The 14,995-nt window shown below is 48.1% G+C and overlaps 2 protein-coding genes across 2 annotated transcripts in view; both read right to left on the bottom strand.

Moving 5' to 3' along the window:
• LOC142724080 (uncharacterized) overlaps nucleotides 1–14,995 on the bottom strand; it is a 121,594-nt gene that overhangs the window by 55,743 nt on the left and 50,856 nt on the right. Inside the window, 1 exon segment of the mRNA XM_075848955.1 lies at nucleotides 2,896–3,080. Coding sequence (XP_075705070.1) covers nucleotides 2,896–3,080 — 185 coding nt within the window.
• Nucleotides 3,012–8,138, bottom strand: LOC142724078 (gastrula zinc finger protein XlCGF66.1-like). The gene is made up of 4 exons (XM_075848954.1): nucleotides 7,984–8,138; nucleotides 6,126–6,314; nucleotides 4,805–6,041; nucleotides 3,012–3,061 (listed from the first exon to the last, which is right to left on the bottom strand). Exons 1-3 carry the CDS (start codon nucleotides 8,059–8,061, stop codon nucleotides 5,751–5,753), a joined length of 558 nt encoding a protein of 185 aa, XP_075705069.1. The 5' UTR covers nucleotides 8,062–8,138; the 3' UTR covers nucleotides 3,012–3,061; nucleotides 4,805–5,750.

Below are 14,995 nucleotides of genomic sequence, written 5' to 3'. Positions count from 1 at the left end.
ATATTATGATTCCGGTTATATCGTCTTTATGTTACTTTTCCTATCTTGGGTATAACATTTGCTCATCACGGCGGCAGCAGCTGCAGGACAAACCAAAAGGCTGAGAACAATGAAAGTCAAGAGGGAGACCCTGTGGTAGATGACTTTTCATTTGACAGGTAGCAGAGTTACATGATGGGGAATTTTTTTCCAATTGTGTAACTCTGCTACCAGTCAATAGAAAAATCATCCACCAGAGCCCCCCTGCAGGTAGCGACAGGCACAGCCCCCCCCCCCCCTGCACAACGCTCCAGGCACAGCCCAGCCCCCCCCCTGCATATCGCTCCAGGCACAGCCCAGCCCCCCTGCACATCGCTCCAGGCACAGCCCAGCCCCCCCCTGCACATCGCTCCAGGCACAGCCCAGCCCCCTGCACATCGCTCCAGGCACAGCCCAGCCCCCCTGCACATCGCTCCAGGCACAGCCCAGCCCCCCCCCTGCACATCGCTCCAGGCACAGCCCAGCCCTGCCCCCTTGCACATCGCTCCAGGCACAGTCCAGCCCCCCCCTGCACATCGCTATCGCTCCAGGCACAGCCCCCCCTGCACATCGCGACAGACACAGCCCCCCATACGTAGCGACAGACACAGCCCCCCCCCCTGCACATCGCTCCAGGCACAGCCCCCCCCCTGCACATCGCTCCAGGCACAGCCCCCCCCCTGCACATCGCGACAGACACAGCCCCCCTGCACATCGCGACAGACACAGCCCCCCCCCCTTACGTAGCGACAGACACAGCCCCCTCCCTGTACGTAGCGACAGATACAGCCCTGCCCCTGTATGTAGCGACAGACACCGCCCCGCCTGCAGGTAGCGACAGACACAGCCCCCCCCCTGCACATCGCTCCAGGTACAGCCCAGCCCCCCCTGCACATCGCTCCAGGCACAGCCCAGCCCCCCCCTGCACATCGCTCCAGGCACAGCCCAGCCCCCCCCTGCACATCGCTCCAGGCACAGCCCAGCCCCCCCTGCACATTGCTCCAGGCACAGCCCCACCTGCACATCGCGACAGACACAGCCCCCCATACGTAGCGACAGACACAGCCCCCCCCTGTACGTAGCGACAGACACAGCCCCCCCCTGTACGTAGCGACAGACACAGCCCCCCCCCCCTGTACGTAGCGACAGACACAGCCCCCCCCCCTGTACGTAGCGACAGACACAGCCCCCCCCTGTACGTAGCGACAGACACAGCCCCCCCCCTGTACGTAGCGACAGACACAGACCCCCCTGTACATAGCTACAGACACAGCACCCCCCTGTACATAGCGACAGACATAGCCCCCCATGTCCGTAGCGCCAGACACAGCCCCCCTGTAGATCGCTCCAGACACAGCCCCCCCCTGTACATAGCGCCAGACACAGACCCCCTGAACATAGCGTCAGACACAGCCCCCCTGTAGGTAGCGCAACGCACAGCCCCTTATCCTTTGTGCGGAGAGCGGTAGAGTTAGCCGACTCTACTGCTGCCACTCTACTCTCTGCTTTCACTCACCGTCAGAAGAAGGCAGGAGTCTTGCGGCGGTGTTCGAACTGGGATCGATGCCGGCCCGGGAGTGGACCAGTCCAGTCACCTGACCGGTGAGGTCAGATGACAGGTCAGATGACTGGACTGGTCCACTCCCGGGCCGGCATCGATCCCAGTGAGAACACCGCTGCAAGACTCCTGCCTTCTTCTGATCGCTGCTGCAGTCAGCAGCGATTAGCTGTTTTGATGCAGCGCCCAGCGGGACATTTTGAAGACCGGCAGGGACGGTGGGACAGCAGTGAGAAACCGGGACTGTCCCGCCGGAATCGGGACGGTTGGTAGGTATGGTGATGTCATGTGACATCATTCCCAGAATCCTCTCCTGTCATGTCCCTGTGTTATTAATAGAGAAGAGTGATGTCATGTGACATATTTCCCAGAATCCTCACCTCCCCAGTCATGTCTGTGTTATTAATAAGAGAAGAGTGATGTCATGTGACATCATTCCCAGAATCCTCTCCTCTCCAGTCATGTCCCTGTGTTATTAATAGAGAAGAGTGATGTCATGTGACATATTTCCCAGAATCCTCACCTCTCCAGTCATGTCCCTGTGTTGTTAATAGAGAAGAGTGATGTCATGTGACATATTTCCCAGAATCCTCTCCTCTCCGGTCATGTCCCTGTGTTATTAATAGAGAAGAGTGATGTCATGTGACATATTTCCCAGAATCCTCTCCTCTCCAGTCATGTCCCTGTGTTATTAATAAGAGAAGAGTGATGTCATGTGACATCATTCCCAGAATCCTCTCCTCTCCGGTCATGTCCTGTGTTATTAATAGAGAAGAGTGATGTCATGGGACATCATTCCCAGAATCCTCACCTCTCCAGTCATGTCCCTGTGTTATTAATAAGAGAAGAGTGATGTCATGTGACATATTTCCCAGAATCCTCTCCTCTCCGGTCATGTCCCTGTGTTATTAATAGAGAAGAGTGATGTCATGTGACATATTTCCCAGAATCCTCACCTCTCCAGTCATGTCCCTGTGTTATTAATAAGAGAAGAGTGATGTCATGTGACATCATTCCCAGAATCCTCCACTCTCCAGTCATGTCCCTGTGTTATTAATAGAGAAGAGTGATGTCATGTGACATATTTCCCAGAATCCTCCCCTCTCCAGTCATGTCCCTGTGTTATTAATAGAGAAGAGTGATGTCATGTGACATATTTCCCAGAATCCTCACCTCTCCGGTCATGTCCCTGTGTTATTAATAGAGAAGAGTGATGTCATGTGACATATTTCCCAGAATCCTCTCCTCTCCTCTCGTCATGTCCTGTGTTATTAATAGAGAAGAGTGATGTCATGTGACACCATTCCCAGAATCCTCACCTCTCCAGTCAGCAGGTACAGGATCTCCAGGGTGAAGTTTAATATCCGCTTGGTAATCTCGTTCCTGTCGTCGTCCATCCTCGGTGGGTCATTCAGTAAAAAAGACTGTTTTACATGGGAACATGAGATGCCGGGATGAACGGGAGGGTTCCTGTGCTGCAGACACCTTAATGATAAGAGAAGTGCTAAAATCATAAAGGGGCAACATCATTTCCGAAATATAAAATGTTTTTGGAAAAGATTAAAACATGTTCTCGGAGCCTTCGCCGCACGTCTTTCGCTATAGTGTAACTAAGCTTATAAATTGTCATATTGACATGTCAGCAGTTTTGATAGGTGGAGGTCTGCGCACGGAGACCCTCACCAATCACTAAAACAAAGCGCCAGAAGCATTTTTGAGTGAGCGCTGTGCTGCTTCGGTAATGAATGGTTTTCCTAGGAAAGCCGAGCAGGAACTAAGTAGCACAGCGCTCACACAAGAGCTTCTGCCGCTTTGTTTTAGCAATCGGTCGGGGTCTTAGTGCTCGGACTTACACTGATCAAAACTTCTGACATGTCACCCCGGATAAGGAGTGATGTATGTCCCCTCCATACATCTCTGCCCTAATATCCCGAAACCTCTTCACACAGAATCTCCGGTCCTCACAAGACCTCCTGCTTTGTTCTCCTCGTATCTTCTCTTCACATCATTGTCTCAAAGATTTCTCCTGTGCATGTCCCAGATACTGGAACTCTCTACCCCAACATGTCAGCCTCCCTCCCACCATCCAAACCTTCAAAAGCTCACTGAAAACCCACCTCTTCAGAAAATCATAGAACCTGCAGTAACCCTGCCGCCACTACTCTACCGGATGAACAGCTTCTACCCTCACCTTCTGTCTCCTTTCCCCCTTACTTGTAGCTGGACAGCCCTCGCGGGCAGGATCCTCTCTCCTTCTGTACCAGTCTGTCATTCATTAAGCTCATGTTAATTGTCCTAAAATCCTAAATCAATGCTTATTAGGTCTGTAAAAAAGGGCACTGACTTCATGCACTCAAGTCTATCATGATCCCATAAAATCTCTAAGTTGGACTATTAGGCCGTACTGTACCTCTGCATGCCTCATAAGTTTATTTGTGCCATGCCAAACCATAAGCCCTATTATACACTTCTAGAGTAAGATATGTCCATAATACATTGCTCTACGGAGGAGCTTCCCAGCGACATATGCTTCTGTTGTATGGAGCCGCAGGGACTGTTTCTCTGTACAGCCTCTGTGCACATGGCTCTGTCATGTGTATGAGCCCTTACATCGCCCTTTCCCTGGTGAGAACATATAATTGTGGGGTGTGTAGGTTGAGGCAACTGGGCCTTTTGCAATCAACGGTCATCTACAGTATCTGCTATTTTTTAAATGGTCAACTTCCCGCACCATGACGTAACTGTGTAATGTGGTAAGGACTGATTTCCCACACCTCGAGGTACAGTTACACACACAAGCTGAGCCTGCACCATTAGCCACAGGAGTAGACATACCACTGCAATAACCGGGAACGGAGGTAGCTCTGATCTCGGCCGCTTGACCCCTTAGATGCCTCGTTTTATAGCAACCGCGGCATCTAATGAGTTTAACAGAGTGAGGGGGTGCCAATGGTTGTCAGGTGACGTAAGAACTGGCACATGGCAGAGACCCCAAACCGGAGTCTGTATGGCACTGCGCGGAGCTTGTACGGAGATATTTTCCCCTAGAAGCAATGCTTTCTTTTGTGTTCAGGGTGTGTGGACTGTGTTGGGCGAGGGGGGGCATTTATGATCAATTTCTAACCTGAGTAGAAGACGAGAGCAAGATTGAGTGAGTGGAAATAATCTTCTCACATCACGTGCGGGGAAGTTGTGTACAGTATAAAAGGGACTACGAGTCATACATACCGTGACCAGGAACTGATGTGTAGCGGCTCAATACTTGTGACGCCAGGACCTGTGATGACGACAAAATCATGTGATCAGTAGAAGAAAATGGAGAAGTGATGGAATTAGTGTTTCTTCTTCTTCTATAGGTTGTCAGAGGGTGTGTGAGAGCTGGGAGGCCTGTGTATGATGGGAGTTATAGTTCTTTCCTTTGAAGCCTGGAGGGTGTACTGAACAAATATATACTGCAGTTTGTAAGTGTTAAAGTTCTCCTTGGAAAACATTTTTGGGGCATGAACCCACCAGTAGTTGTGTGCCCTTTGCGTACCCGCTTGTTCGGGGTCAGTGTATTTGGGTCGAAATAAATAAAAATGATTTTGTAGCCTTGTGGTTGTCTACAGCTGGTGCTTCTGGAGCTCCCACCCATGGGCATTGATATACAGGGTGCCGAGGTAGCAGTTGCAGCGGTGCCCTGGTTCCTGAGGGGGCACTGCTACATAAGAGGAACCCAATGTTATAAATAACACAAGATGGAATATGTTGATGCCGTGCATAGATGCTATTGGACTGCTAGAAAGCTCCTCCTGTCAGTTCTGTGTTGGTCACCATTTTGTCCTGAATTCACTTTAAACCACCGTGAAGGGACAAATGTGTAGGAAGAACGACTCAGAACTCAGCAGTATCAGATCACAATTTGGATGTATGGACACATTTTACATGTCTTTGAAGTGAAGATTTCATGGCTATCGGCTTCATTTTCTGTAACCAGTAGCAATGTTTTGGATCGATTGTCCACCTACCTTTAGATAGACATGCTGAGCACTCATAATACATGACATATGTGTGGGGGCACTAGACATGGCGTTATGAAGGCTTCAATATCGGCTCTGGTATCTGGGTACTTACACAAGGTCTGACAAACTAATAGTTGGTTTTTCCCTGAGCTGGTCACAAACTTGCAAGGATTTCATCTACCATGGTGAGGGCAGAATGGACTAAAAAGTCTCCTCTTACCCGGAGGTGTGCGGTCCCGGTGGTCCTCCATCATGACGTCCTTGTACAGATCCCTCTTACCCGGAGGTGAGTGGTTCCGGTGGTCCACCATCATGACCTCCTTGTACAGATCCCTCTTACCCGGTGGTGTGCGGTTCCGGTGGTCCTCCATCATGACGTCCTTGTAGAGATCCTTGTGTTCTTCTATATACTCCCACTCCTCCATGGAGAAATAGACGGTGACATCCTGACATCTTATAGGAACCTGACACACAATGATACAGTCATCACCCAGACACATTATACCTTGTGTTATTATATAATGTGCCAGCATTCCCGGTAGTGTCACCTCTCCAGTCAGCAGCTCGATGATCTTGTGGGTGAGGTCCAGGATCTTCTCGTTGTTTCTCTCATGGATCAGTGAGTGAGGTGGAGGCTCCGTGATGGGGGTCTTGGTTCTGCTCCATTCTCCTGACCCATGGGGACGGCTGCTGGGGGTCACACACTCTCCAGATGTCTTCTTCACTATTGTGTAATCCTGTTTATTTAGAGAGACGATGATAAATATCATTATATACATGCCCAGAATCACCCGACTCTCCGGTCTTGTTCATATTTAATAATGGAGGTAAATGCATGTTAGGTCTCCCTAGATAGATTACAATTTGGCATACCCACACCTACTAATTAAACTATGAATTAAGGGACTAAGTTTTAGAAGCCACACACCAGCCTACCTCCTGCCAGCCCTCCTCCTCTATCCCAGCATTGAATGCCAGGCTGCCGGGTCCAGCAGCAGACTGTGCCGCCTGACGGATGACAAAAACAGGCGCACGCCAGATCTGGCTCCTTTCTCCACGATCTCCAGAGGCGAGATATGCAGGAATTGGGGCTGCTTTAAAGTGCAGCCCTGATTCCCAATTCCTTCTTCTGGAATGATCAGTGAGCCAACTCCTCCTGGAACATTGGCTTTCGCTGGCTGCTAGAGATGAGCAAATCGATTCTAAACAAATAGAATTTGGTTCGATTTTCCAAAAAGTTTCTTCGACCAAAATTAACTTCTCGGCCAGACTGTGTGTGTAATAGTACCGAACAACAGAGGGGGAGAAAAAAAAAAACCTCAAGTAGGGGAGCCGCAGTGAAGTGAGCTGCCAGAGCCAGGCCACAGCAACCAGGAATGGAGTGCAAGCTTGAGAGACCAGATGGGGGGCTAGGAGTACAGCACCATACTCCCTTAATCTTGAAATACTCACCCCGCCCAAACAGCGATGCCCATTATCCCTGCTCCGATTGATTAGATATTTTGTGTCGCCAAATTCTGAGACCCATAACTTTTTTATTTTTCCGTCGATTGAGTGGTACGAGGGCTTATTTTTTGCGGGATAAGCTGTAGTTTTTAATGATAACATTTTGGGGTACATGCGATGTTTTGATCACTTTTTATTCAATTTTTTGTGGGAGATGAGGTGACCAAAAAAATAAAGATTCTGGCGTTTATACGTTTTGTTTTTTTTTACGGCGTTCACTGTGCGGGTTAAATAATGATATATTGTAATAGTTCAGACTTTTACTATGCTCTAGGGGGAAACATTTTTTTTTTGAACTTTTAATTTTTGTAGGTTTTTTTTTACATAAAAAAAACAACAACTTTATTTTACTAATTTTTACTTTTTATTTTATTAGTCCCCCTAGGGGACTTTAACCTGCAAGAGTTAGATCGCTTGCACTATATACTGCTAAACTAATGTGTGTGTATATATAGAGTATAACGTCTTTCTGACAGGCTTCTATTAAGCCAGAGGCAGGGCACAATAGGAGTACAAAGATGGCAGACCTGGGTGCCTTCATTAGGCCCCCAGGCAGCCATAGCGGCCATCGCCACAACTGCTTTGCAGGGAGCGCGATGAGCTGCTAGAGGGGTTCCCCCCTCTTTTTGTAACAATCTAAATGCCGCAGTCACTATTGACCGCGGCATTTAAATGGGTTAAACGAGCAGGATCCTGCTCGAGCGCGATCCTTCTCGTTACTGTGAAGTGTTGGCTGTAACATACAGCCGAGACCCACATCGTATAGAGCGGGTTCACTCCGTGAGCCCATTCCATACTTCGCCTACCCGGCTATGACATATGGATACGTCAAATGTCTGGAAGGGGTTAATTAACAAAAGAGTTCAAGAGTCTTGTGATATGATTACCAGAATCCCTCACCTCTCCAGTCAGCAGGTAGATGATTTCCAGGGTGAAATTTAATATACTTTCGGCAACTCCTTCCCTCTCCTTATCCATCCTCAGTGGATCATTCAGGAAAAGGACAGTTTTTATCAGAATACGAGAATACGGGGTCAACAGAGTGTTCGTGTACTGCGGGCACCTTAACGAAATGAACAGAAGTTATAAACTCATACAGTGGCACACTGGGCAGCCCGCCTGAGGGATTACTTTAGGCGTAACTATCGTGCAGCTGGCAAACTTGTGGAAGCCTTATTCGTGTGTGATGATGATGATGATACTAAGCAGCCCCCCCATGAATAGTAGACGTGAGAGTGTCGGTTTATCAGTATTTTGCACCTGTGGGATCTCGCCTTATATAGCGATTGTGGCCTGTCTGCATCCTGCTGGGAAGCGTTGCTTGAACCTGCCCTTGTATCAGGTGAGTATGACCTGTTCGGTTTGTGTTTTTGTAGTAAATATTTGTCCCTTTTTGTGTTGTGTTTAAATACCCAGACGTCCCGCAATTCTACTATAGAAGTCTGTGGTGAACCAAATTGGGTTTAGAGTGGCCATAAGTAGCCCAGTTTACCACGCAGACCCTGTCCCACTGCCAGCATCTTAATCCAAGAGGGTTTTCCGCACCACATACGGGGTCGTAAGTATAAAGCATGCACGATAATCTAACATTAACATCAAAAGAAACAAACGTGACTGAGCACCACACTATAACTTCACCCGCCACTGCCACCATTACCCAAACGCCACATCTGCTGGGTTATCAATACGTTTCCTGCCAGAGATGCGATTACTAAATATTTTTCATTGGAAGTCAAAACTGAGAACGATCTCTACTGTAAAAGTTAAATCTCCTGCTGTATGGTGAAATCCCCGACCCGGCTCTAGAGACCCTACTACGTGATACTGATATATACCTGTACAATACACATGACACCGGTCACTACACGTCATACATACCCGACCTGCACCTCATATGTGGCTGCTGAATACTGACTGCAGGAGCTGTGATGACATCACGTGATCAGTCACATGGGGGGGCGGAGCTAAACATTGTATATACTACTGACTGCAGGACCTGTGGTGATGTCATGTTATCAGTCACATGAGGGGGCGGAGCTCAGCAGTGAGAAGCTGCGCTGTGACGTCTCCTGTACTGTGTGCTTCATATAGAGGAGAAGAAAGTGAAGTGATGAAGTCAGCGCTTTCTATTCTTCTGGAACTAACTCCACCATCTTGTTCTATATTAAATTTTGTCATCAATATTATTTTGATGCTTAAAGAAATATATTTTGCTGTGTACACAAAAAAGACTTCCAAAACCGTACAGGGGGATCCACGGTCCACCCAATCCCGCAATCCACACCGTTCTGTAGAAGAAGCTAGGGCAGAGTTTCCCCAACCTTTTCGGACTCGAGGCACCCCAGGAAAAAAAAAAAAATCCTCATGGTACCCGAACCAAAAATAGTTTAGAGAAAGACAGGCAGAAAACGGCTAAAAACAAGCAATACACTCTAAGGGTATGTTCACACAGTTTTTTGCAGGCAGAAAATTCTGCCTCAAAATTCCCTTTGCCGCGTCGAGCGCCGTGGGCAAAAACACAGCGAAATATGCTTTCTCTACCTCCCATTGATGTCAACGGGAGGTCAGAGATGTAAATGGCTGAAGATAGGGCATGTTGCTTCTGAAATCAATGGAAGGCATTTTCAGACGTTTTTTGGCGCGTTTTCCGAAGCGGTCAAAAAACGTATAGGGGATGCTCACACAAAATTTTTTGTGAGGCAGATTTTGAATTGACAGCATTATTTGAAGTTTTTTTTCAGTGACATCATGGGCAACTCCTGAAGTGGAATCCCCGTCCACAGCGTTGCCGACACTGTTACCGGGGATTCCACTCCAGCAGAAGTCCCTGACGTCTCTGTCCATTTATGGACAGTGACGTCAGGGGCTTCTTCTGGAGCTGAATCTCCAGCTACGGCAACGCTGTGGACGGGTATTTCGCTTCAGGAGTTGCCCCTGATGTCACTGTCCATATATGGACAGAGGCATCAAGCGCTCCATCCAGGAGTGGAATCCCCAGCCACTGGGGGATCCCGCTCCTTCAGGGAGCTACAGTGGCGCTACCTATAGGAAAGGGGGGTGGGTGTGCCATCTACGGAGGTGGGGGGAGCTAACTACAAGGGGGCTGCAAAATATCTCCTCCTCCTCACATGCATTTCACGCTGTGAGGAGGAGGAGAGAAAGCACAGCCATGGCAGTGGTTCAGAGGAGTGTCGCGGCACCCCTGGAGGGTTTTCACGACACCCCAGTTGGGAACCACTGAGCTAAGGAGACAACTATGTACAATGAATGCTGCTCCTGGATTGGCTGGATTTCAAGCTCATGTAATAATGTTGTATGTTAGAAATGTTCAGTCTAAGGCATTGTTCACACAGCATTTTTTTACGCAATGAAAAACGTGTCACAAATGCATTCTTTAAGCTTCCCATTGACATCAATGTAAAAATGCATTGTAGTGCACACGACACGTTTTTGTTCCGCGAGCATTTAAAAAGCGTGTCTTGTAAAAAAAGAAGCATCAGGCCAATTTTTGGCGCGGAAAACGTGACGAAAACGCGTAAAAAAACATGTAAAAAAACGCCTGTACGCATTTACAGTTTTTTTTTAGCGCCGTGTGAACAAGGCCTTATGCTATAAACCCCCCCTTATCTGCTAGAGGGGCGCGTGACACTTATCCTTCACCCCATCTTATTGTAAGCGATAAATAAAACTGTACATATACACATCTTCTCGTGGTTGTCAACAGTTGTGTGAGAGCTGGGAAGCCTGGACTTGCTGGGAGTTCTAGTTCTCTCTTATACCTCCTCCCTTTAATGTCCTCTGATATCCCATAACAGTCTGGACATGCTGGGAGTTGTAGTTCTCTCCTCTTATACTTCCTCCTGTAATGTCCTCTGATATCCCATAATAACAGCCTGGACATGCTGAGAGTTGTAGTTCTCTCCTCTTATACCTCCTCCTGTAATGTCCTCTGATATCCCATAACAACAGCCTGGACATGCTGGGAGTTGTAGTTCTCTCCTCTTATACCTCCTCCTGTAATGTCCTCTGATATCCCATAACAACAGCCTGGACATGCTGAGAGTTGTAGTTCTCTCCTCTTATACCTCCTCCTGTAATGTCCTCTGATATCCCATAATAACAGCCTGGACATGCTGAGAGTTGTAGTTCTCTCCTCTTATACCTCCTCCTGTAATGTCCTCTGATATCCCATAATAACAGCCTGGACATGCTGGGAGCTGTAATTCTCTACTTTTATACCTCCTCCTGTAATGTCCTCTGATATCCCATAACAGCCTGGGCATGCTGAGAGTTGTAGTTCTCTCCTCTTATACCTCCTCCTGTAATGTCCTCTTATATCCCATAATAACAGCCTGGACATGATGGGAGTTGTAGTTCTCTCCTCTTATACCTCCTCCTGTAATGTCCTCTGATGTCCGATAACAACAACCTGCACATGCTGGGAATTGTAGTGCTCTCCTCTTATACCTCCTCCTGTAATGTCCTCTGATTTCCCATAATAACAGCCTGGACATGCTGGGAGTTATAGTTCTCTCCTCTTATATCTCCTCCTGTAATGTCCTCTGATATCTCATAATAACTTCCTGGTCATGCTACTGCTCTCTGCGCTGGTGGCAGTGTGGCACTAAGTACAAGCTGGTGGGGTGGTTCAGTGGCACTAAGCACAAGGGGGAGGGGGGTTGTGTGGCACTAAGTAAAAAGCGGGGCAGTGTGGCACTAAGTACAAGGGGGGGGGGTGTGGCACTAAGTACATGAGAGGGCTGTGAGCAATATCTACAAGGGGGGGTTGTGTGTGGCACTATCTAAAGGGGGCTGTGTGGGGAGCTTTCTACAAGGGGGCTGTATGTGGCGCTATCTGCAAAGGGGCTGTGTGTGGCACTATCTACAGGAGGCTGTGTGGGGCACTATCTACAGGGGGCTGTGTGTGGTGCTCTCTGCAGGGGGCTGTGTGTGGCACTATCTACGGTGGGCTGTGTGTGGCGCTACATACAGGGGGCTGTGTGTGGCGCTACATACAGGGGGCTGTGTGTGTGGCGCTATCTACAGGGAGCTGTGTGTGCGTCACTATGTACAGGGGGCTGTGTGTGGCACTATCTACATGGGGCTGTGTGTGGCGCTATCTGCAAGGGGGCTGTGTGGCGCTATCTACAGTGGGCTGTGTGTGACTATCTACAGGGGGCTGTGAGGCACTATCTACAGGGGGCACTGTGTGGTGCTATCTACAGGGGCTTTGTGTGCGGCGCTATCTACAGGGGGCTTTGTGTGTGGCGCTATCTACAGGGGGGCTGTGTGTGTAGCTATCTACAGGGGGGGCTGTGTGTGGAGCTATCTACAGGGGGGGCTGTGTGTGGAGCAATCTACAGGGGGGCTGTGTGTGGAGCAATCTACAGGGGGGCTGTGTGTGACGCTATCTACAGGGGCTTTGTGTGTGGCACTATCTACAGGGCTGTATGTGGCGCTATCTACAGGGGGCTGTGTGTGACGCTATCTACAGGGGCTGTGTGTGTGGTGCTATCTACAGGGGGCTTTGTGTGTGGCGCTATCTACAGGGGGCTGTATGTGGCGCTATCTACAGGGGGCTGTATGTGGAGCTATCTACAGGGGGGCTGTGTGTGGAGCTATCTACAGGGGCTTTGTGAGTGGTGCTATCTACAGGGGGCTGTGTGTGGCCATATCTACAGGGGGCTGTGTGTGTGGTGCTATCTACAGGGGGCTGTGTGTGGCACTAACTACAGGGGGCTGTGTGTGGCACTAACTACAGGGGGCTGTGTGTGCGGCGCTAACTACAGGGGGCAGTGTGTGTGGCGCTATCTACAGGAGGGCTGTGTATGACGCTATCTACAAGGGGGCCTTGTGTGTGGTAATATCTACAGGGAGCTGTGTTTTGCACTTTCTACAGGGGGCTGTGTGTTGCGCTATCTACAGGGGCTTTGTGTGGGGCACTATCTACAGGGGGGCTGTGTGTGACGCTATCTACAGGGGGCTGTGTGTGACGCTATCTACAGGCGGCTGTGTGTGATGCTATCTACAGGGGGCTGTGTGTGGCGCTATCTACAGGGGGCTGTGTGTGGTGCTATCTACAGGGGCTTTGTGTGCGTTGCTATCTTCAAGGGGGCTATGTGTCGCCTCTTAAAATTTATTTTATTTTAATTTATGGTTGTTACCTCCCTTATAGAACTATATTGCTTGTAAAATGTAGAAATGGTTTTATGCTCCAGTTACATTAAAATAAAATTGTGAAAAAAATTACACCCCATTGATTGGTAGAGAAAGCAAACATGTCAAGGGGGAAGGAGATGTCGGGAAAAAGTTTGGGGTTGGGGGCTCCAATTTGAATCTTTGCCCCAGGTGCTGGAGAACCGAGCTATGCTTCTGTTTTCCTATAGAAGTGAATGAAGAGAGCCGCGCACATGTATGGCCACCTCTGAATTAATTCTCCACCTGGAAAAGCGACAGGATGCTGCCTTGCTGCGGGGTTCCATGTTTTTGAAATAGATGCAGGCTCTGGAGCACTGATCTCGGTTGACATACAAAGATGGGTATTTCTCAAACATTCACAAACTTATTAAGGCGGAATGGAGTCAACTATAAGAGAATTTATATTACTAAAGCCTTAAAGGGGTTGTCCACGAACTGAGAACTAATGACCTAACCACCGAATAGGTCACCACTATATGTTCGTGGACAACCCCTTTAAGGCTTCAGTAATATAAATTCTCTTCTAGTTGACTCTAATCCACCTTAATAAGTTTGTGAATGCATTAGAATCACCCATCTTTGTCTGCCAACCGAGATCAGTGTTTCAAACTACACTACTCGAGTCTCGCAAACAAGTCACGTATAGAGGATTTCTTAATGTTTTGACAGATGAATTAGTTACTGTAAGTGCATCACTTACCACAGGCATTCTCTATGGGAAATCCTAAAAAGATGACCTGTGGTGGTTACTTGAGGACTGGCATTGAAAAACACTTTCCTCGACCACCAAATCATTTCATCTTGAGTAGTCCTTGGCAGTTTTACTTCCTCCATCTTGACCCCTCAACAACAAGTGATGGAAATATCTTTTCGCTGGCAGGGACTTGATCCTGCTCGGTGACCAGAATTCATTCACTTCCTCTAAAGCGACACTTCTTGTCTTTGTCACCTAGTGTATACCTCTAATTTTCTCGTTCTTGCAAGTCATGTGATTAATCGGAGCTCACCGTGGAATCTTCCACTGGTCTCTCCTAATCAAAGACTATGTGGCCGATTTATTAATTCTTCGTAAAGTTAGGCAGGAGAATACTAGACCAGACAGGCAGAAACGAATCAAAGTGGTGCGAGCTGTATGATAAATTTTGCACTTCTCGATAGACACATTTCTCATTCTAAGGGTATGCTCACACGCTTATCAAAAAATGTCTGAAAATACGGAGCTGTTTTCAAGGGAAAATACATTCCAGAAGTTTTTTTAGTTACTCGTGTTTTTCGCTGCGTTTTTTATGGCCGTTTTTGGAGTTTTTTTTCTATAGAAACCTTTTATGTGGGCTTATTTTACGCGGCCGTTTTTCAAAACGGCCGCATAAAAAAAACTCTCCATCGGAACAGAACGCTATATTTCCCATTGAAATCAATGGGCAGATGTTTGGAGGCGTTCTGCTTTCGATTTTTCGTCCGTTTACATCCATAGGGTGGATCACACCGTTACTAAATATAGTGCATTTTAAACCTCCTCTTAACCACTTCATTTACACTTTTAAAATGTGTCAAGAAAAGGTACAAAAAGCGCCTAAAACACACAATAAATTTGGCCCACCGCATTTGTGCCAGAATTCTGGAGTCCTTTGCTTAGTAAATTACACCCAATGTCTTCCATAAACTCCATAAAGCTTTATCCCTGAGCATATTGGCAGTTCATGCTTGACAGAGT

This window comes from Rhinoderma darwinii, unplaced genomic scaffold (assembly GCF_050947455.1).
Source record: "Rhinoderma darwinii isolate aRhiDar2 unplaced genomic scaffold, aRhiDar2.hap1 Scaffold_570, whole genome shotgun sequence".
Lineage (NCBI taxonomy): Eukaryota > Metazoa > Chordata > Amphibia > Anura > Rhinodermatidae > Rhinoderma > Rhinoderma darwinii.
The sequence above is the reverse complement of the archived record's forward strand: the minus strand, read 5'-3'. Positions and strand labels throughout refer to the sequence as shown.

Excerpts from the sequence above, each read along its gene's own strand:
- LOC142724078 (XM_075848954.1), bottom strand. The coding sequence starts at position 8,061 with ATGGATAAGGAGAGGGAAGGAGTTGCCGAAAGTATATTAAATTTCACC. Across the intron at positions 6,315-7,983 it reads TCTACCTGCTGACTGGAGAG|GATTACACAATAGTGAAGAA; the intron begins GTGAGGGATTCT and ends CTAAATAAACAG. Across the intron at positions 6,042-6,125 it reads TCGAGCTGCTGACTGGAGAG|GTTCCTATAAGATGTCAGGA; the intron begins GTGACACTACCG and ends ATTGTGTGTCAG.